The following is a 24,470-nucleotide window of genomic DNA, read 5'->3' on the forward strand; positions in this document are numbered from 1 at the left end:
TGCCATTTAGGTTGCGGATATGGTTAGCAAGGAGGCCACAGCTGTTGGCAAGCAGGAGAGGGCTGAGGAGAGGGGAGGGAGGGTCGGGATCGCAAATACTGACGATGTATTTGTTTGTTTGTGTGTTATGTGGTTTTGCCATGTCGGTAGCGGAAAGGGGGCTTGCTGCCAGGTTATTGTCAGTTGCAACTTTTGTTGGCACCGTTGGGTTTTCCGGTTGCAGAGCTGACCCTAATAACACGATGGCAGACGCGGAATTCTGGACGGGGGCGGCGGAAAACCTCTCTGTGGTTCCGTGGCCCGCTTCCGGGTCCTGGCCTACTTTTTCCCTATTCTTGGGGGGGGGGGGGCGGAGACTGACTCTGCGGCAGCTGAAGTGCTCGAGATGGCCGGTCGCGCGGCCCGCGGCAACAAGAAAGCGCGCCTCGTGTCGTCGGCGGAAAGAGACCGCCGCGACCCCAAGGCGCCACCCAAGCTCGGCATACCACAACGACGAGAGGACACGACAACTCTGCCAGGTGACGCCATGCAAAATTTTATCTCAGTGACGTCCGTGCTAAGACCTCGACCCAAGTGCCCGTCAATGTTTTAATAAAAACAAAGCCGGTGATCACTCCTGTTTGTACTCCTGTGCAAGCGGGGGCCTATGGCTGACAGTACGCGAGTGCGAGTAGCGATGCTCAACCCTCGACTGCTACTCCCTACGGAGGCAGCTGAGGAAGTTAGGAGAGAGACGTGCAGGGTCCTGGAGAAGGCAAAAATGCCCAAGAACAACATAACGTCTGCTGAATGGAAGGCTCTTAAGGCCCTACGTGAGGATGAGGACACTGTCGTTCTAGCTGCTGACAAAGGCAATGCCACGGTGATACTGAGGAAAGAAGATTATTGGCAGAAGATAAACTCACTGCTACAAGATACTGCCTACAAGCAACTGGACAAGGACACGACAGCTTCCGTGACTCGCAAGACCATCGCCTTGCTCAATGACTCTGGACTGGAAAAGGATGTCATCAGGAAGCTGTACCCCAGAGCACCGGCACCACCACGGCTATATGGGCTCCCTAAGATCCACAAAGACGGAGTTCCATTGCGACCCATAGTGAGCACCATCAACTCACCGACATATGGTTTAGCCAAGTACCTAGCACAACTGCTCAAACCGATCGTGGGTCACTGTGAGCACCATGTCAAGAACTCGGCGGAGTTTGTGAAGGTACTACAAGGCTTTCGCCTGGATAAAGAAGATCTTCTTGTCAGCTTTGACGTCACCTCACTCTTCACACGAGTACCGCTGGAAGACTCCCTAGTGCTGCTCGAAACACGCTTTAGTGAGGACACAATAAAGCTGTTCCGGCATGTGTTAATAAACACCTACTTCAAGTGTGGAGGCAAATTTTATGAACAAGTGGATGGTGTAGCCATGGGGTCCCCCTTAGCTCCAGGCATCGCTAATCTTTACATGGAGCACTTTGAAGACATAGCCCTGGACACCGCCCCATTGAAACCTAAAGCCTTTTACAGATATGTGGATGACACTTTTGTCGTGTGGCCACATGGCAGAGAGAACCTGCAAGACTTCCTGCGACATCTCAACAGCATACACAGCAACATACAATTCACCATGGAGGTGGAAGAAAACGGAAGCTTGCCCTTCCTTGACATTCTAATCAAGAGGCACCCTGATGGCACCTTGGGTCACGCTGTGTATAGGAAGAAGACACATACGGATTTATACCTTCATGCACAGAGTTGCCACCACCCAGCACAACGCAACTCAGTGCTTAAGACACTTGTGCACAGGGCCAAGTCTATCTGTGATGATGACAGCCTACCTGCAGAGTTACAACACCTAAGGAAGACCTTCCGCAGCAACGGTTATAATGAGACGCAAATCTCGCGCGCCCTACACAAGAGCAGGAAGGTAGACACACCAGAAGAAGAAGATGAGACCAGATGCCTGGCATTTCTACCATACGCGGGACCGCCAACAGCCAAGATTGCCCGCATTCTGGAGAAACACAACATCAAGACAATTTTTCATGCCCCAAGTAAAATTAAGGACATACTTGGCTCAGTCAAAGACCACCTAGGACTGCAGACTCCGGGCGTATACAGTATTGAATGTGAATGTGGTACGAAATACATCGGACAAACGCAGCGCTGCATCACGCAGAGGCGCTCGGAACACATTAGAAATGTACGCCTTGGTCAGACAGAAAAATCGGCGGTAGCGGAACATAGCCTTAACGAAGGACACACCTTCCTCTTTGAGGGTACGAAGAAGCTGTGTGACGCTAAAGGATTTTGGGATTCAGTTTTCAAAGAGGCTGTAGAAATTCGGTTGAACAGCAACCTGATCAATCGAGACACTGGTTTACAACTCAGTACAGCGTGAAATCCCGCAATAACTAAAATTAGAAGAGAACGCTCCGGCACGAAGACGGTAGCGGCCACAGACGTATTAGGAACCGGCAGGGACTCGACGCCCGGTCCGCGCCGCGAACCCCCCACCACTGGCGCGGCGGCCGATTCCGCAGGTACCTGATTGGTCGGCGCCCGGAATCAGTCACTGGTCCAGGAGCCTTTATAGGACCGCGCAACACACCCACTCGCTGAGTAGCAGTCGAGGGTTGAGCATCGCTCCTCTCACTCGCATACTGTCAGCCATAGGCCCCCGCTTGCAGGGGAGTACAAACAGGAGTGTTCACCGGCTTTGTTTTTATTAAAACATAGACGGGCACTTGCGTCGAGGTCTTAGCACGGACGGCACTGGGATAAAATTTTGCATGGCGTCGCCTGGCAGAGTTGTCGTGTCTCCTCGTCGTCGTGGTATGCCGAGCTTGGGTGGCGCCTTGGGGTCGCGGCGGTCTCTTTCCGCCGATGACACGAGGCGCGCCTTCTTGTTGCCGCGGGCCGCGCGGCCGGCCGTCTCGAGCACTTCAGCTGCCGCAGAGTCAGTCTCTGCCCCCCCCCCCCCCCCCAAGAATAGGGAAAAAGTAGGCCAGGACCTGGAAGCGGGCCGCGGAACCACAGAGAGGTTTTCCGCCGCCCCCGATCAGAATTCCGCGTCTGCCATCGTGCTATTAGGGTCAGCTCTGCAACCGGAAAACCCAACGGTGCCAACAAAAGTTGCAACTGACAATAACCTGGCAGCAAGCCCCCTTTCCGCTACCGACATGGCAAAACTACACAAAACGCAAACAGGAGCTAAAACAATATAGCGGATGGAAGTGGCTGGCTGACCGCAAGGAAAAAAGCCAGCCACTTTGCAATACACTATAACCTCTAGCCTAAAAGTTTAGGCCAGAGTCCAGACATATCGCAAAACTTTAAAACCCTAGACACACACATCTCATTATTAGCTAAAACACAGGGCAGATCCCCATCAACTTGTGCTTCTGCCCTTGCATCGCAGTATAAAATGCAGTCTGTTAAAATGTGCCGGACAGAGATGTGCACACCACAAGCATCACAAAACGGGGATCCTCCCGCCGTAATAGAAAGCTATGTGTGAGAGGACAGTGCCCCATCCGAAGACGCGTGAAGGTCACTTCTTCCCGCCTGAGCAACCGGCAGGAAGAACACCAAGGCCGAGTTGTTGACTTCACCAACCGTAGTTTATTGGCCGTCACCGCTAGCCATTCTTCCTCCCATGACTCCATGAACTTCTTGTGGAGTGCAGAAATGACAGACTGCAAGGGAATAGGACACAGGACCACATCCTGCTCTCTGCAGGCCTCCTTGGCAGCCCGATCGTCCTGTTCATTGTGAAACGTCCCCTTAGAAAAATTTATACATGACTGTGCTTAAACTGACACACAATATTTTTAGCGCAACGCAATCTGACTTTCAAAAAACCCTACAAAAGAATGGCCCTGACTAACATTAACCTATACCTTTCACAAATCACTTACCTCACAAAAATCTTCGTTACTCGAACTACTGCAATACAGCGAGCGCCACTACTGCCAGCTAAATAAAAGATCCAAATTACGGAAGGCACTAACTACTGATAGGCATAGTTAGCAAATTAAAGATTTTGATAGAGAACATACAATGTATTTACCTGAATAGTGTTCAAAAGTCATAATGTATATAGCAGTTCATGACATCCAGTCTTACAAATTTCACAACTCCGCCATCTCTCTCCCCACATCCACCACTGCTGGCGGCTCACCTCCAACTGCGCAACGCTACGCGCTGTTAACAGCCAACCGCCCAACACTACAATAGCGATTATTGCAACAATGCCGACCAGCGTCAGACTGCACACAGCACAGCCAGTGATTTTCATACAGAGCGCTACGTGGCGTTACCAATATAAAAACCTAAACAGCCTACTTACAATTGCCCCATATTCCTACATGACCAGGCACCCAGCCGGACATCACCTTACCCCGCCGTTGGAGCAAGTACAGTTGGTCATATATCAGTTGGACCATCTCCTCACTTGGGTACAGATTCTGCAATGATTGTAAGGCATTAAGAGAATCGGAGCAGAGGTGAAATCGATTGCCCCGAACACGATTCATCTGCTCCAGTGCCTTCAGGATCGCGTGGAGCTGCGCTGCGAAAACGGTATATTCATCAGGGAGGCGAATCCGGGTAACATGATCAGGGAAAACTACAGAACAGCCAAGGAAAATCTCCTGTTGGGAGCCATCAGTGTAAACGACGGTAAAACCGTGATGCGCATCTAAAATGTTAAAAAACTGAGATTGGAATGTAAAATCTGGTGTACTATCTTTCTTAAAATGGTTCAAATGGCTCTGAGCACTATGGGACTCAACTGCTGAGGTCATAAGTCCCCTAGAACTTAAAACTACTTAAACCTAACTAACCTAAGGACATCACACACATCCATGCCCGAGGCAGGATTCGAACCTGCGACCGTAGCAGTCGCGCGGCTCCGGACTGAGCGCCTAGAACCGCTAGACCACCGCGGCCGGCTATCTTTCTTAAAATTAGTCAAATTTAAAATAAGTCTGTGTCTCCGGAGGAGCCAAGGTGGAAATCTGCTGCAACCGCGACGGAAAACATGAAGACCGTGTGAGAGAAAAGTAATTAAACACAGTAATGATATCCTTCCTGAAGGACGTTCATTGGTATTCGAATCAGAGTCTTTATGGACACACAGGCGTTTGTTCCCTTACGACATTTCTAGGAGTGAGAACAAGTTATGTGTTATGTAAAATAGCCATAATTTCTTGATACCCTACTTACTCGATCTGTCAGAGAGAAAAAAGTAGAACAAAATACATAGGTAATTTCCGGTCTGGGCTTCAGGTTGTCACCGTTGCGCCTTCGTGTGGGATCAGCAGAGTGCATAACAGTGTGTCAACAAATTGCACCGCTTGTTTCCAGACTTGGTCGCTGCTCCTGGCCACAAGGCGAGCACCTAGACGAGCTCTGGTTTTCACGGTCACGCAGCGCACCGCAGGTCTGGAAAACACCCAGATCAACTTGCCCTGTCAAGCATCCATTCCGGTTTCTGTTTTTTTTCCAGGGTGCTCACATCTCCGCCTGTAACCAGTGTATAAAAGGAGAGCTCTCTGGCAGTGTAGCGGTGTATGTGACACTGGGGACCTTAAGGTGGTTGACGAGCAGCGAAGTTCTGAGGCGCTTAGAAGATGCGACCACAGGGACGGTGCCTCTTTGCGGTGGCATTAGTTATGCTGCTGATCGCCACTTCTGGTGAGTTTCTTCACTTAACTGAAACTGGATCTGCAGCTGGGGCGAACTGTTTAGTTGATTCAGTGGCGGCTAGAGCTGTCATTTTCTTCTTTATTCGAGTCCTCAACGACAGTGGTCGTCACTCAAATGTACACAGGTGCAGTGACATATTTCGCATAATGTGCTATAAAAGAATTTTTGTAAAGATACTTAACTGTTGTGCACTGAGGGTTTCGTACAAACTCAGTTATGTATATGCGCAGACAGTTCGTCTACAGGTTCTGTCGAGTGAGTTTGCGAGTATCAAAATACGTGATACAAAAGGAAGTATCTTTACATGGAACTGACTTAAAAGATAAAATTTTTTTACACTGCAAAGGGACTGTACGCCTTCGCATTTGACATAACTTTCAACTGGTCTTAATAGATAAACACACAGGCGGACAACAAAGTGATCCTATATAAGGGTGCTTTTTTCACCTAAAAAGACAGCTGCTGGCAGCATTAAATCATTTACGTACAGAGTTTACCAAACATTTAGAGTTAAAATTGTATGGCTGGTGCAGTTCACTGAGACACTGAACTAATGATAAAAAATGAATGCTAAGTTTTCACTGACACGAATATAAACAGTTTACACGTTATCAGCAACGACTTAAGTTGCTAACAGAGGGCAACTGCACATTTTGCGGGTGCTTATTGTTGAATCTTCTGCCACATCACCCATCACACTCTCCTCAAACTCTAGTGGCGAACTGTCCTTTGACATGAATGTTAGTTTCTTGGCAGTTCCTATCCACGACTTGATGTCTATTATGAAACTGTTGTCCGTTCACTTTTTGGCTTTACGGACACTGGAGACTGATACACCATGCCGTAGATGCAAGTCTGCTAGTTAAGAAACTCCAACATTGATTTAGTGAATACTGTACGGAAGAACGACGTACATTTATATAAGTGCTATTCCGAAAGGTATTCAATTTTTCAGCGGGTTTGATTTTTAGTAGGCTTGCAGAAGAACTGAGACAACTGAGTGCAGAACCACAAGAATTCATCTCCAAGTTGAAAGCGACTCACTCCTTCTCTTCTGTACAGGAGTTCCTCACGGCAGATGAAAACTTTTCTAACTTTTCTCTGCAGTGAGCTATTTATTCTTACACTCTCTGTCTTTCTCGTGTTTTATTAGTTCTTCTGAGCTTTGTTTCTAAATTTTCTAATTAGCATTCTGTAAATTATATACTGATACTTGCGATGATCAAGTAAGTAGCTTTGGCTCCTACGTTCCAACGGAACCTAACAAATATATAATAAATAAACTATAAACAGCGATAAATCCCACCGTGGTTACATCGCAGCCGATGATGATGTAGCAAAAAATCGTTTGTTATGAAACATCAGCCGTTCACAAAACATACCTCACACGCATTGGTCACTCAAGACCTGATACCTCCTGAACTATTCATTTCCGGGCACCAGTTCCTTATCTCAAAGTATTCAGTTTCATATAAAGGCCTTGGGACATTCACTATACAAGGAGCCTCTGAAATTTCGGAAACGGTTCAAGAGATCGAAAAAATAGTTTGACGATTAGTATATATTGTAATTTATATATCTACTAGTTTCTATTTTAACGCGACGAGGCTCTCAAAAAAATATTTGTAATGCACTTGAAAGGACACGTAACGTTATATAACGCTAGTAAGGAGTTTCATTGAAATTGCCGAGAAATGTACAAAACGTAAGGCCAACAAAAGCCAGAACACCGTAATTATAACATTTTATTCGATGCGAAGCCAAACATCTTCGTGCTTGTAGGAGTGACAGATACTTTAGGTTTTTTTGAACTGTGTTCTTGGAAAATTGACGAGGACTTATTGGCGAGATCTTCCTTTTGAGAATTATGAAATGATCTTTCAGAGGCGAAGTATTTGTCTCAATAGTTACGAGTACTAACTTTCCAAGAAAAAAGTTGTTCTTTATGCAGTTTCACGTGTCGATATGCCTATTTTCGATACATTCAACCAGGTCCACCCTCTATGACGAGATACTACGATTGTATATGAATGAAATATAACTAAAAATTACATTTTGTTACATTCCTTTTCTTATCTAGCATATACTTTACAATCATATTTTTTATAGTCCTAATGTGTAATCTCTCAAACAGAAAACTGATTTTTGCGTGGTTAAGAAACCTAGTTTTGTATTTCTTTTTTAATAAATACACTACTGGCCATTAAAATTGCTACACCAAGAAGAAATGTAGATGATAAACGGGTATTCATTGGACAAATATATTATACTAGAACTGACATGTGATTACATTTTCACGCAGTCTGCGTGCATAGATCCTGAGAAATCATTACTCAGAACAACCACCTCTGGCCGTAATAACGGCCTTGATACGCCTGGGCATTGAGTCAAACAGAGCTTGGAAGGCGTGTACAGGTACAGCTGCCCATGCAGCTTCAACACGATACCACAGTTCATCAAGAGTAGTAACTAGCGTATTGTGACGAGCCACTTGCTCGGCCACCACTGACCAGACATTTTCAATTGCTGAGAGATCTGGAGAATATGCTGGCCAGGGCAGCAGTCGACCATTTTCTTTATCCAAAAAGGCCCGTACAAGACCTGCAACATGCGGTCATGCATAATCCTGCTGAAATGTAGGGTTTCGCAGGGATCCAACGAAGGGTAGAGCCACGGTTCGTAACACATCTGAAATGTAACGTCCACTGTTCAAAGTGCCGTCAATGCGAACAAGAGGTGACCGAGACGTGTAACCAATGGCATCCCATATCATCACGGAGGGTGATACGCCAGTATGGCGATGACGAATACACGCTTCCATCGTGCGTTCACCGCGATGTCGCCAAACACGGATGCGACCATCATGATGCTGTACACAGAACCTGGATTCATCCGAAGAAATGACGTTTTGCCATTCGTGCCCCCAGGTTCGTCGTTGAGTACACCATTGCAGGCGCTCCTGTCTGTGATGCAGCGTCAAGGGTAACCGCAGCCATGGTCTCCGAGCTGATAGTCCATGCTGCTGCAAACGTCGTCGAACTGTTCGTGCAGATGGTTGTTGTCTTGCAGACGTCCCCATCTGTTGACTCAGGGATCGAGACGTGGCTGCACGATCCGTTACAGCCATGCGGATAAGATGCCTGTCATCTCTACTGCTAGTGATACGAGGCCGTTGGGATCCAGCACGGCGTTCTGTATTACCCACCCGAACGTACCGATTCCATGTTCTGCTAACAGTCATTGGATCTGGACCAACGCGAGCAGCAATGTCGCAATACGATAAACCGCTATCGCGTAAGGCTACAATCCGACCTTTGTCAAAGTCGGAAACGTGATGGTACGCATTTCTCCTCCTTACACGAGGCATCACAACAACGTTTCACCAGGCAACGCCGGTCAACTGCTGTTTGTGTATGAGAAATAGGTTGGAAACTTTCCTCATGTCAGCACGTTGTATGTGTCGCCACCGGCGCCAACCTTGTGTGAATGCTCTGAAAAGCTAATCATTTGCATATGACAGCATCTTTTTCCTGTCGGTTAAATTTCGCGTCTGTAGAACGTCATCTTAGTGGTGCAGCAATTTTAATGGCCAGTAGGGTATACACTAAGAGTTCGAAAGTATCTGGGCATCCATTTATAATGCGGAATTGACCACTAGATATCACGGGAGGTGATCCGCCAGTACAAAAGGAGGTGGGGAGTATTATCAGTAGAGAAGCCATAAGAGCAAATTGCGTCGGTTAGGAGAGTTCAGTGAATCGGAACATTCGATGTCATCTGAGCAACAAATCCACAGGGGACAAATCAACCTATCTAAAGCTGTCTAAGCCCGTTCTTGAGGTGATGTAAAGAACGACACCACTGTATAGTGGATGACTGGAAACCAGTGAACTGGAGTAAAGAATCGTGCTATACCCTGCGGCAATCCAGTGGAAGGGTTTATGATTTGGTGAACTCCCGGACAACGATCCACATCTCCTCTTGAGCCAGTGGACCGATTTCAGCTAAACTTGTGTGGTGTCACCGCCAGACACCACACTTACTAGGTGGTAGCTTTAAATCGGCCGCGGTCCATTAGTACATGTCGGACCCGCGTGTCGCCACTGACAGTGATCGCAGACCGAGCGCCACCACACGGCAGGTCTCGAGAGACGGACTAGCACTCGCCCCAGGTGTACGGACGACTTAGCTAGCAACTACACGGACGAAGCCTCGCCCATTAGCCGAGCAGATAGTTAGAATAGCCTTCAGCTAAGTCCATGGCTACGACCTAGCAAGGCGCCATTAGCCTTAGATAGCTTGTATCTAAAGAGTCTCACTTGTACCGCCACAATCTCCAGGAAGGAAGCACTGTCGGCCTAAGAAACACCTAACTTTAATAGGTGTAAGCGTGAAGGCGCAAGGGGAGTGACATAGACGTACTGCTCAGGAACGCCTGAAGCAATTTGAATCAAATTTGGTGTATACGTGACTCGCAGTTTGTAAGGGAAATGTGTGGACACACACCCAATTACAATTTCCTGACACTTTTGATCAGATAGTCCAGTTGTTCACAGCCGTTGTTAACAAATAGCATTGAGTACCTTAACGATTTCAGTTCTTTTCATTTTTTAAAAATTTCATCAATTTATTAAATTGTAAACTGCATAGTAGAATATTATATAATTAAATGATGAAGCTAAAGGTGATATTTTTGCGGGGTAAATTTCCCCTGGCAGAGCCCGCATCACAGATTTAGCCTAGAGGTCTAAATACTGGCCTGCTTCCAATAGTGCACAGAATATTAAGGACGTGGGGGTTACGTAGAAAACCATTAAATTATTAATATGGATAATATTAATATTATTCAGAATGTTTCTTGAGTCGTCAATGGCCTCCAATGGATCATTGCAAATTGGATTATTCGACAAAGGAAAGTGTACTATCCGTTGTTCAGGAACTAAGCTTATGTTACATAGCAAGGTGCTATATAGCGTTACAACTTAAGAAATGCCAGTCGATCCTCAGTGAACCAACAAAGAGAAGACACACAAAACAAGTTTGGTAGACAGTTTGCCATGAACACAATCAAAGCCTTTATACACAGTTGCCGTAGTTTTTAGCAGAAAATAGTGCAGTTAGTACTGCTATCGCTGAAACCTGATTTGTGACAATCTTAGCGGTACCACAGAGTAAAGGGAGAATCATGGTTTTGTTCCTAGTTCCTGTTCAAGATGTTGGATTAGTAAACTTTAGAGGAAGATATGGATGAATAACACTTCACTTACTTTACAGATGCCGTGCCCGTACCTGAAGAAGCCTCTGAGTTGGAAGAACTGCGGGATTTGCCCTCCGTCCCACTACAAACGTCACCATTGATGGCTGCAATGGCGCCTCCTCTCCCAGATACACCAGGTAATTCGGAATTATGTCTGCCGTTTGCCGCGAATATCAAGCAATTAGCCAGAATTACAATAGCCAACTGTCAGCTAACAAGAAAAAGCTCTGAAAGACGTAAAAACAAAGAGTACAAGAATAAGAATCTACATTAGGTACTATTAGGCGTGACGCATGGGTAACACAAAGTTTCATCAGAGCAGAGATTCGGATGTAAGTCTATTCCAACATAACAAACGACAAGTGAAGGTTTAGTAAATCAACAGTAATATGTAATTTGCTCGGTTACACACTCGAGGACCTCTACGCCGTGAATTCCTGATACAAGATGTGACCGGATTCAAGACTTCCTAGCAAAAACAGCTCACCAAGTTATTCTTACGGGGGAGAAAGCAACAAGGACACATCGAAAGAGTGTTACAGTGGCACAAATATTCGGTTTTGTGGATCATTGGTCTCATGACTGATTTACTGCGGACCACCACGGATTCCGCCACTGTGTAACCTCTTTATCTCAGTATAGCATTTATACCCGGCGTCCTTAATTATTTGTTGGATATACTCCAATGTCTTCTACAACTCTCAAGTACCATGGAAGATATTCCTTTGTCTCTTAACACGTCTTATCGTCTTGTCCCTTCATATTCTCAATGTCTAATACATTTTCCTCTCGTCGCAGGTTCTGTGCAGAAATTTCAGTATCCTTCTACAGCTCGACATCGCAAACGCATCAGTGAATTTCTTTTTAGATTTTCCAGAGTTCTCGCTACACTTCCACGTAATGCTGTACTCCAAAACGCACATTCGTGGAAATTGATTCCTCAAGCTAAGATCGATGTTTTTTGACACGAATACCTCGTTTGGCGAGGAATGGTCTCACTGTCTGTACTAGTTTACTTTTTATGTCCTCCTCTCTTCGTTCGCCATGTTTTATCTTTCTTCCAAGGTAGCAGATGTCCTTCATTTTGTCTATCCCGTGGTCACCAATTTTGATGTTAATTTTACCCCTAACCTCATTTATTTACTCCCCATTACTTTCGTCTCAGTCCTTCAGACGACCACATTTTTTCAGTTTCTTCGCATTTTTCTTGCAGCCATTTCGGCATGACATCACAGAATTTTCTATTCATTTAGCTCCTAAGAGACGCTCCTAAGAGCTTCTGTGATTGCCCTTTTTAGAGATGTCCAGTACTCTTCAGCTCTGTCTATTGTGGTGCTCAAAATCATGGTGTCTACAACCTTAGAGAACTTCAAATTGATCGCAGCATTCCTCAGTCCTCTAATATCGCACTGCTTTCTACGTTGACTGTTGGGGATGATTTTCTTGGAATTCAGTCTATTCTTCATCATTACTGAATTGTGATCTGAATCTACGTGTGCTCCTGTGTACATCTTGCAATCCAGTGTCTGATTTCGGAATCAATGTCTGATCATGATGACATCCAGCTGCAATCCCCTTGTGCCTCTTGCCCTTTTCAGGGTATTTATCCTCCTCTCGCGATTTTTGAACAGCGTATTCGCTATCGCTAATTGATACGTATCGGAGAACTGTGTCTTTCTCCTGACACCCTGCTACTACCAAGCCCACATTATCGATGTAACGCTCTATTCTACGTTTTCCCCTAACACAGTATTCCAGTCGCCTACGATTTTCAGACTTTCATTTCCCTTTACATACTGATTTACTCGTTTAATACCAGCATATACTTTCTATAGCTCTTCTTCATCTGACGTCCGCTTGTATAGAAGAAGTATTGTTTTTGGAGTTGGTCTGGTGTTGATTGGAATACGAGTAATCCACAGTAACACACTTTCTGCCGTGTTTCCCTGTTTATGACGATTCATACTCTCGTAAAACCATTTTCTGCTGCTGTTGTTACTCATGTGACTTGAAATCCGCATCTTCTTTCTGTTTCACTTAACTTATCTCCACTACATCTTCACTGAGCCTAGCTTCAATACCACATTTAGACTTCTCACATTTCCCGTTCCGTGTAATAGAATATTAACACTTTGTTGGTTTTTCATTCTTTCTCTCAAGGCCATCTCCTCTTTGGCAGCCCTTTCTCGGAGATCCGAAATGGCAATTAATCCAGAATCTTTAGCCGATTGCGAGATCATCAGTCCACTTTCTCAATTACAGGCCACATGCCCTGCCTTAGTGAAATGGTTTCCGTTGCCTTCTGCATCTTGATATCGTTGATCATCACTGTTTTTTCGGCCTCTTAGAGACAGCCCCGCCCCGCCCGAAAATCTGTCTGCTCTTTGGCAAGGCAACTGCCAGAACGAGAATGACTGCTTGTGTCAGAAGTCTTCGGCCGTCTCGAATTTTATTCAAAATTTAAGCTTTAGCTTACGTCGAACCCGGATTCGATATCTTTACCTCAAAGGTGAGCATTTGAAGCATGCATATACAATGCGTGGCAAAAAAATTAAAGCACACGTGAGTCGTGAGCGGGTGTCGATGTAACTTGGTACCCATATACAACAGCGGCAGGTATGTTACAATTACCTGTGTGAGGTAGAATGGCCACCAGAGAGCATTAGTACTGTACATATTTAGCGTTGTTATAAGCCCCAGTTGGGTATTTCAGAGACGTGAACACTGCCATATGTTGAGTGATCACTGTAAAGTACACGATAATCCTTGTACTTGTGTGAGGCAGAGTTATCAGAGCCTGAAAGTGCTTGAAATGGCCCCGTCGTGGATCTCGATTGGGCCATCTTCTCAGATCGTGCAATATCCAGTTTCGTGGTGCTTTCGTATGTGACAGTGGCCCGACGTTGGACTGCATGGGAACGTGAGGGCAAGCGTACTCTTTGTCAATGTTCTAGTCGACCACGTCTGATGACCACAAGGATGGATCACCATACGGTGCACCAAGCACATCGTAACACCTGAACACGTGCACCTACCATCCAGGAACGAGTAAAGGACTCCCAGCAACATTCTATGTCGTCCCGCACCATTGGTCGCAGACTAACAAGAGCCGGACTATGAATTATCATCCCATCCGTAGGCTGCCGTCAACACCTCAAAACAAACGATTGCGTTTGGAGTGGTACAATGACAATGAAGTACGGAACAGACGCGACGTCTTGTACAGGGTTACTCAGTCGTTGTGAAGCCAAACGAGGAGCTGCTTGAACAAAGAAGCAACGATATATACTACCAATAACGGCTGGTAGGATTGCCTTTGTGCTAATAACATGTACCACGATCATCGATTGCTCCTCGAACTGCCGAAGGCCTATTCCGTGAGCGGTGTTCATGTTTGCATTTTCTTTTTTTTTTACTGTAATGAAAACTCCATGTTAGATTTAAGATATCCATGTGTAAAATGAACTACAACGGCCTGTAATTAGTGGTTAATTGCGAAATAAGTTACGGAATATTGGAGTTAAACTTCAGTTCATGTCAGTCTTTCTGAACAGTGGGAAGGATTAGATTAGTACTTGTTCCATAGATCATGAATACGACACTTCGTAATGATGTGGAACGTGTCAGGTTAACAAAAGGTGTCTATACAAGATATTACATTAGACAAAATATTACATGACACTTAATAATTATTATTATTATTTTGTGGATGTTGGGAAATTACCCACTTACTGTATCCAAAAATTCATCTAATGAGTAGAAGGAGTTGCCATTAAGAAATTCTTTTAATTTCCTTTTAAATGCTATATAGCTATCTGTCAGACTTTTGATGCTATTAGGTTGTGACCAAAGACTTTTGTGGCAGCATAATTTACCCCTTTTTGAGCCAAAGTTAGATTTAACCTTGAGTAGTTAAGATCATCCTTTCTCCTAGTGTTGTAGCAATGTAAACTGCTATTACTTTTGAATTCGTTCGGATTGTTAATAACAAATTTCATAAGTGAATATATCTATTGTGAGGCTATAGTGAAGATTTCTAGCTCTTTAAATAAGTGTCTGCAGGATGATCTTGGATGAGCTCCAGCAATTATTCTGATTACACGCTTTTGTGCAATGAACACTCTTTTACTTAATGATGAGTTACCTCAGAATATTATGCCATACGAAAGCAGAGAATGAAAATAGGCGTGGTAAGCTAATTTACTCAGATATATATCGCCAAAATTTGCAATGACCCTAATAGCATAAGTAGCTGAAGTCAAACGTTTCAGCAGATCCTCAGTGTGTTTTTTCCAGTTCAACCCCTCATCAATGCATACACCTAGAAATTTTGAATATTGTACCTTAGCCACCGATTTCCCATCGAAGTCTATACTTATTAATGGGGTCATTCCATTTACTGTGTAGAACTGTATATACCGTGTTTTGTCAAAGTTTAATGAGAGCCCATTTGCAGAGAACCACTTAATGATTTTCTGAAAAACATCGTTTACAATTTCACCAGTTAATTCTTGTCTGTCAGGTGTGATAGCTATACTTGTATCATCGGCAAAAAGTACCAGCTTTGCATCTTCATGAATATAGAATGGCAAGTCATTAATATATATTAAGAACAGCAGAGGACCCAAGACTGAACCTTGCAGCACCCCATTCTTGATTGTTTCCCAGTTTGAGAAATCACCAGTTTTTTTGCATATTATGTGAACTGTTTATTTCAACTTTCTGCACTCGTCCAGTTAGGTATGATTTAAACCATTTGAGCACTGTCCCATTCATACCACAGTACTTGAGCTTATCTAGAAGTATTCCATGATTTACACAATCAAAAGCCTTTCATAGATCACAAAAAGTCCCAACGGGTGACTTCCGGTTACTCTGAGCATTTAATATTTCATTAGTGAAAGTATATATAGCATTTTCCGTTGAAAAACCCTTCTCGAAACCAAACTGACATTTTGTTAAAAATTTATTTTTACAAAGGTGTGGAGCTACTCTACAATACATTACTTTTTCAAGAATTTGGATAAGGAAGTCAGAAGAGAGATTGGACGGTAGTTGTTGACATCAGAACTTCTTGGCTTGTTATCGGGTCCCCTGTCAATTAAGTCCGAGATTTTTTACTCAAACTACGACGGAAGAGGATTACAAAATAAAACATGTAAAACGAGTAAAGCATGTAAAACTAGTAAACATACACGCATTCAAATACAGGTACGTCCAAACTGCTTCTCTGCAATCAATTACGGGAATTTTCTATGCACGTTTTCCCATTCTGTGTCCTTAGTTCCAGCTAGATGAGATTTTACAGCACATCTGTTATAGCCAGCAAAGACGCATGTGATCATGTACGTTCTTTGTTTGGTCGAGCCTGACAGTGATCTCACACACTAGAATAGTATTCCAGTATGTGATGTACAATGTAGAACACATAAAACACGATTGATCTTCTTGGAATTACTGAGAATGCTTGCTAACTGCAGGTTAGCTTTACAGAATTATTTTCAGAAACTCCTGAAAACGATAGCGAAAAAGAAAGACGTGAAAACAAAACTTGGTTCATTTCTTATACTTCAAATTAAGCTTACTAACAGCCTTCTTAATAAACGGCAATAAATTCCTTGTATGCGTCTGCGATCGTTATGAATTTTCAGTAAAATTTTCACCGCTTAGTTTCGCTTAACGGCTTTGGATTTCTTAAGCTTTTTTGCTACTGCCATCAAATCAAAATTCACTATTCGTAAAGCGAAGTTCACTGTCAGTTGCAATAAAACTTATGGCTACGTGGGACGTTAAGTGCAGAGTGAAATAATGTGAAACGTTTCCAGACGTGAGTTTTCATTCTTAACAAGTAAAATATTTACTTATCTGTCCCGCTGCAGTTGTTACATTTCATTACGTAAAGAGAAAATGTTCAAGATTCGACACTATGTTTGCTACAACCAACCCTCAAAACCGAATATACGCTATTACACCATCTCCACATCTACAGAGTACAGGAAGGCATGTCTCACATCCACACACCATATTATCACGTTTCACTCGAAATTCTTCTTCTTTTACTGATGCCTTTATCCCGAGGTCGCAGGGTCGGCATGGTTAGGAATGGATTTGGTAAGGTTAATATTAAGGGGTGGCCGGATGCCCTTCCTGGTGACACCCCATAACCTCTGGGACAGAATTTGTGCACCCCAGCTGTCTGCTTCTAGTGTAACTCATGGAACAGCGAGAACGTGGTCAGATGTCTGTGAGTCCTGTAACTGAGGCTGGAAGCGGGGAACAGCCCGGTATTCACCTAGTGGGATGTGGAAAACCGCCTAGAACCACTTCCAGGCTGGCCGGCACATCGGCCCTCGTCAGTAATCCGCCGGACGGATTCGATCCGGGGCCAGCACGCCTACCCGAGTCCAGGAAGCAGCGTATTAGCGCTCTCGGCTAACCTGGCGGGTACGTTTCACTCCATATTATTTCCCAGTAAAGGGAGGAAGGCTGGTGTATAGCGATCATCGCTCAAACCTCTGATCGTTGCAAGCACTGTGGGACTATATGTAGCACAAGCAAGATATTTTTTCGGTAACTTGAATGCATGAACAGGACAGTTAGTGAAAAATTTCCTCTAATTTTAGGCCTGAACCTGAACACCAACCCAGCTGCGAGCTAGAAATACTAAATGTGCCTTACAGTTTTGATTATATATCACCATTTGACAGAGCGCACTCTAAAACATAAATCCTAGCTTCAGTTCCCAAACAAATCTTGCATTGATACAGACTTTAAAAACAGATTAATCGAAGTACTCCTCTAATGATAGTGATTTAAGTTTTCCACTGTTCCTCAAAATGACACGACAGGCAGTTCTAGGATGGTACTTTTGCCAAACCATTTCAGTTGACTGCATCACTTCTTTCCTGTCTGAAGAGATCTCCAGCGACACTGCTGTGTACAGGATAGCTAACTCCACCCTTCACCTTCCACGATAAATATTTCATTTAATTTATTATTATTGGCAGGTGACGCAGGCGACGTGAGCCGTGACAAGAGGACACTTTTTAAGAAGCGCCCCTTCTCCTCCGGCTCATGTGGTGGAGGCTGCTGCGGAGGCTGCAGCGTCTGCGGAGGCTGTGGAGGCGGCGGGGGCGGCCACTCGTACAGTTCATCGGGCTCTTACAGCTACTCGCAGTCTTACGGCCAGTGAGTGAACTATTCGCCACCGTTGCTAGTCCTTGGGAACTGCCCGAAATCTTACAAAATGTGATTACGTTAAGTATTCTAAAGTTTACTGACTACCAGCTGAAATCCTGTGGGACAGTCTTGTGTATATTTTGAGCTTTGGTCCTCGTGGAGGGGAGGGAGTCGTTCCTTGGAACACTTTTAAGGCTTTCGCTTCTAGAAGCTTAATACTTTTTCTTATTCCGTTCCGAAATAATAGCATTCAATTTACGTGTAGTGCAGTCTTTATTTGCTACAACAATAACCACTCCGGAAAAATAAGTTTTTTCCAAATGTGAAAACCGTTGCAGGTTCAACGTGGTCAAATACCTAGGAATAAATATTCTATTCAAATTAAAAATGTTACAGTCGAGAAACTCTTGTAAATATAGTATTTAATAGTCTTTGTGTTACATTATTACTATACTACATAGCAATAATCAGTAAGTGAAATCAATTTAAAAAGAAGTATTACCAAAAACCAGCAACATATTCAAAACACTTTGAATTAGATACTGTTGGAAACATACTCAGATTTACATTTTAGAGACAGAGAAAATTGTTAAGACATTAAAGAAGCTCACTTCATTTGTACATATCACTTTTTCTATGGTAAAGACATCTTCCGTTTTAAGGGTACAAGATAGCGCACGACTGACGAAATGTGGCTTTGTAACTGATGAATTAAAAATATTCTCACAATAGCATTGATATGATGTACAGCACCGAAATACGCAGAAGTCGTAAAATTTACAAACGCTACACAGAACACAACCTCATGTCTCACAACAGCAGGAACAGTAGAACGTCTCGAAAACTGATTATGGCGGTCTCTAGTGTGAATTCGTTCATGTGCTTCTCAAATAGGCCAGTAGATTGAAACACTAACGAGGGAACTTCATATGTGCCTACGTACACAATCCTCGAAATACAACGCTCTCCCCTTCCTTTTCTGACATAATCTAACCAGACAAAAATATTAGTTTCTCCAGTAAATAAGCACCCAGGTCGCTTTGGAGTTCTGCATATAGTGCTTAACTGACACCAGGCGGCCGAGTAATTCTCCTCCGCTGAACTTAATTCATGGCAATAAAGAGGAGCGTATATGCCTGCCGGTCGAACGGAAACTGAGAAGCGAGATGGGACGAAGTGGGACGCGTCGGAACGGAAGAGAGAAGCTATCGTATATGAACGTGCCGGTAACCACACCGTGGATGAAATTGGCAAATCCGTTGGTGTCTTAACGCGGCCTATCAAGCGTACCTGCAAATAACAACACACATTGCGTCCCACACTGCTTGCGTGAAATTCCATATAGCAATGCTATCTCGTGGCGAGTTGTAGAGTTACGATCCTTGAAGTTACAATAACAAATGGTTGAAATGGCTCTGAGCACTACGGGAATTATCTGCTAAGGTCATCAGTCCCCTAGAACTTAGAACTACTTAAACCTAAGTAACCTAAGGACATCACACACAGCCATGGCCGAGGTAGGATTCGAACCTGTGACCGTAGCGGTCACACGGTTCCAGACTGTAGCGCCTAGAACCGCTCGGCCACCCCGGCCGGGTACAACAACAGGTGTGTGGAAATTCAAAGCGCCAGCATCGTTGCAGCAGAGGTCCTGGCCGTACGTACATGTCTGGCACTCGTCAGGAAACGGCGGTGGAGCAACGAGGCAACGTCAAGTCTTGTTTTAAGTTTTGTGTTTGTGGGCGAGAGTTCGTCGAATTTGACCCAAATACCGAAAAGCAGCTCTCTGGTCGCTAATCTACGAAACGCCCCATCCCACGAGGCAACGATCGAGAGCGATTTACGGCCAGCAAACAATTACAATAATCGATTACCGGGTTTGTCCCCAGTCAACTTGTGGTCTTTTCCGAACTGAAACTGGCAATGAAAGGACGCCATACTACACAGTGGTGGCTGAAAGTCATGGAATAGTGAAATGCACACATACATATGGCGATAGTGTCGCGTACACAAGGCATAAAAGGGCAGTGTCATTTGTACTCGAGTGATTATGGCCGCACGACTGCAATTAACAGACTTTGAACGAGGAACGATAGTTGGAGCTAGACGCACGGGACATTTCATTTCGGAAATCGTTAGCGTATTCAATATTCTGAGATCCACGGTGTTAAGAGTGTACAGAGAGCCGGCCGGTGTGACCGAGCGGTTCTAGGCGCTAGATTCTGGAGCCGCGCGACCGCTATGGTCGCAGGTTCGAATTCTTCCTCGGGCTTGGATGTGTGTGATGTCCTTAGGTTAGTTAGGTTTAAGTAGTTCTAAGTTCTAGGGGACTGATGACCTCAGAAGTTAAGTCCCATAGTGCTCAGAGCCATTTGAACCATTTGAAGTGTACAGAGAAAATCAAATTTCAGGCGTTGCCTCTCACCACGGACAGAGCAGTGGCCGAAGGCCTTTACTTAACGACAGAGAGCAGCGGTTTTTGCGTAGAGTTGTCAGTACTAAAAGACAAGTAACACTGCGTGAAATAACCGCAGAAATCAATGTTTGACGTACGATAAATGTGTGCGTTAAGACGTTGCGGGTAATCTGACGTTAAGGGGCTATGGCAGCAGACGACCGATGCGAGTGCCTTTGCTAACAGCACATCGCCTGAAATCCCTCTCCTGGGCTTGAGACCGTATCGTTGTGAGAGCTGACGGCAAGGTAGGGCTCGAGTGTGGCGCAGTCCGGTTCGAGGGCAGACCCCACGAAGCCATGGACCTAAGTTGTCAACAACGCACTGTGAAAGCTGGTTGTGGTCCCTTAATGGTGTGGAACCAACGGCTTTGCAAATTTCCCTACTAGTTTGTTTTCAATCATGCGAATCCATTTAACAAACGTTGTCTCGATAGATACACATTTAAAGTTTGGCGTTCGTTTTATGTGTACAAAACTTTGAAGTTTTTCAGCTTACCTGTAATCTTCTATCTCTGGACCATAGAGTAAAGCTTAATCTTCTTCGAAGATCTCATTTTTTAAAGAGTGAGTCTAGCCGCAGTTCTAGCCTCGACGCTGTTTTCTTATCATGGCAGATGAGCAAGCTGTGGTACCGATAATGACGCTCATGACTTTCATTTTATGCGAGAGGCCGGAAAAAAAACGACTCACGCCCGATTGTTAGCATTTTAGACGAAATTTATACAATTGTCGTGGACAATAGCATCAGTAACTTCACTCAGTATCGCCATAACTGAGTTTTTCATCCCACTGCTTTCGAAAGCATATACTTGCGACATATAGTGCAAAAACCGTCGATATTTTCTTCGACCAAGAATTTTACAGTAGCCTCACAGAAACATGTTGATTGGTGTCCCAAACGCCCCAAGCGTCGAGACCGGCTAGAGGAGGTGTAAACGAGTTTCCATTGAAACGTGATTTTCAAGTGTAAAGAATAATTTCTAGGTAACATCTTTTTGACCAGGTCTTCTTAATATTATAAGGAGTCAAAATATGCAACAAAAGAAAAAAAGCGATATTTTTTCAAACCTCGAGACCGGGAAAGCCCCTTGAACACTCACACGGATGAGTATGTAATATGCTACATAGTGTATTCAAACTATCTTTCATCACTTAACTAACAGTCGACAGTCGGACAGTCATTTTTCTCATTTTTTTGTTATTGATACTTCTATTTAGGCTATATCCACTTGCTTACTGTATGTTCTAAGGAGTAATTTTACCAACTGGTTTAGTGGTGTGATCTATTCAGTGAAACTACAATTAATTTCGCAACATTTCACTCACTTTCTACCGAAAACTTTTATTACTCTTCTTTGTGTTACAGTGGCCGACGATAACGCTATGTACGTCCAACTTCAACTACGCTCCTCGCGTTAAGAGGGAGACCACGCTTACCTACGAATTCAGCATCGGTTTGGACAATTGTTGTGTATAAATATTTCTGTTTTAAACGAAATACGTTTATTTTGTATAAAGACTTGTAGTATCATTTTTTAAATTTATTACCCAACTAAACAAAATAAATATTTCTTCAGTAAAATTTGCAAATTGTCTATAAAAACCTGATTTACACATTAAGAACTCAACAACACTTCATGAGGTTGTAGCTTCGACTTTTTATAGGACGACTTGCTCGATAGGTAATAACAGATAATTTACTCTCCACTAATGCACAAAGTGTTTCAAACACGAATGGAAACAATTGTTGATTATATAAATGTATGTATGTGTGTGTGTATGTACTTTATGAATTGCGCGCCTGAGACTGTGAGCGACACGGCATGTGTATATTTTTCCGAATCCTCCAAATAAATCTAATCTTTCACCTTTAACTCCAATGTGATGAGCAGTTAGGCCCCATTTCGTTTTCGGTGTATTTTAGTTCCTATGTATAGCCAGTAGTGCTTTGTCGTCGTATGTGTTTCCTGACGGTTTTGAATCGCTTCCCTTTTCGTTGTATGTGGCCTCTTATGTACAGTAATATTCTAAGGATAACTTACGAATAACACTTATCATGTGTCCGTCTTCGTGTGCGTTTGTATTGAGTATTATCTGTTACACAAATTTATTGTTTGCCGAGTAGATTATGTGTGTTATGGCCATTTTTGTTAAGAACTAGATGGTTTAGGAATATGTTACCAAGACAAATTTATTCAGATAGTTCTTGTAATTTTTTTATCGCAGGTTGTTTTCTTGGCTTTATTGGGCAGCTACATTTCTGTAGATAGTTTGTCAACTGATGTTATAAGGCTGAATTTTTGGATGCTTTTTCAGCCTTGGTTCACGGGTCGTAACACATCTCAAATGTAACGTCCATTGTTCAAAGTGCCGTCAGTGCGAGTTTAGTTTTTTCTTTTCAGATACGGAAGAATAAGTTACCACACTTTTGTAGTACATAACGTGGTTACATTATAGTCATAAATTATAATTCAATGAGGGTAGGAAGTGCACTATTTTCTTAGCATCTATAAAAAGACCAGACTTGCCAACAATTAAACTACTGGCCATTAAAATTGCTACACCAAGAAGAAATGCAGATGATAAACGGGTATTCATTGGACAAATATATTATACTAGAACTGACAGGTGATTACATTTTCACGCAATTTGGGTGCATAGATCCTGAAAAATCAGTACCCAGAACAAACACCTCTGGCCGTAATAACGGCCTTGATAAGCCTCGGCATTGAGTCAAACAGCGCTTGGATGGCATGCACAGGTACAGCTGCCCATGCAGCTTCAACACGATACCACAATTCATCAAGAGTAGTGACTGGCGTATTGTGACGAGCCAGTTGCTCGGCCACCATTGACCAGACGTTTTCAATTGGTGAAAGGTTTGGAGAACGTGCTGGCCAGGGCAGCAGTCGAACATTTTCTGTATCCAGAAAGGCCCGTACAGGACCTGCAACATGCGGTCGTGCATTTTCCTGCTGAAATGTATGGTTTCGCAGGGATCTAGCGAAGGGTAGAGCCATGGGTCGTAACATATCTGAAATGTAACGACCACTGTTCAAAGTACCGTCAATGCGAACAAGAGGTGACCGAGAAGTGTAGCCAATGGCACCCCATACAATCACGCCGGGTGATACGCCAGTATGGCGATGACGAATACACGCTTCCAATGTGCGTTCATCGCGATGTCGGAAAACACGGATGCGACCATCATGATGGTGTAAACAGAACCTGGATTCATCCAAAAAAATGGGATTCATCCAAAAAAATGACGTTTTGCCATTCGTGCACCCAGGTTCGTTGTTGAGTACACCATCGCAGGCCTCCTGTCTGGGATGCAGCGTCAAGGGTAACCGCAGCCATGGTCTCCGAGCTGATATTTTACGAAGTGTCTATTCATTTATCTTCATGGCTATGTACAGGAATATGGTAATCTTATTAGGCGCAGACTGAAACTTGACTGTAGACTGGTACAGACTAATGCAGACTGGTACAGACTGGTGCAGACAATTGCAGACTGACTGATCGGAGGTCTGTACACTCGTTATAATACCTCGCGCGTTCAGGTATCACTGCGCGAGTGTGATCTGCGAGGAGAAAAGGTTCTACGTTAGCAGCAATCTCATTGGCTGCATTACATATTAATACGCGGATCGGCGGAAGCAAAATTTGGTCCGTCTTTTACGCAGCGCCATCTCGTAGTGCGGAGACGGACGGGCGCTGCGCCTGCGCTGTTGTGCTTAGCGGGGCGCGCTCTAGTGGGAAAGTTGTGTATGCGCTCACTACGCGGAACTATGTACACAACAGCGTGTCATCTCGACTGCTAGTGATACAAGGCCATTGGGATCCAGCCCGGCGTTCTGTATTACCCTCC

The 24,470-nt window shown here is 44.1% G+C and overlaps 1 protein-coding gene across 1 annotated transcript; it reads left to right on the plus strand.

Moving 5' to 3' along the window:
- The first annotated feature begins 5,541 nt into the window (after nucleotides 1-5,541).
- LOC126234912 (uncharacterized) lies at nucleotides 5,542-22,181 on the plus strand. Its single transcript, XM_049943655.1, has 4 exons — nucleotides 5,542-5,694; nucleotides 10,981-11,100; nucleotides 17,971-18,151; nucleotides 21,966-22,181. The coding sequence occupies exons 1-4, from the start codon at nucleotides 5,631-5,633 to the stop codon at nucleotides 21,976-21,978; spliced, it is 378 nt and encodes a 125-aa protein (XP_049799612.1). The 5' UTR covers nucleotides 5,542-5,630; the 3' UTR covers nucleotides 21,979-22,181.
- The last annotated feature ends 2,289 nt before the right edge of the window (nucleotides 22,182-24,470 follow it).

The sequence above is a fragment of the Schistocerca nitens genome, chromosome 1 (assembly GCF_023898315.1).
Source record: "Schistocerca nitens isolate TAMUIC-IGC-003100 chromosome 1, iqSchNite1.1, whole genome shotgun sequence".
NCBI lineage: Eukaryota > Metazoa > Arthropoda > Insecta > Orthoptera > Acrididae > Schistocerca > Schistocerca nitens.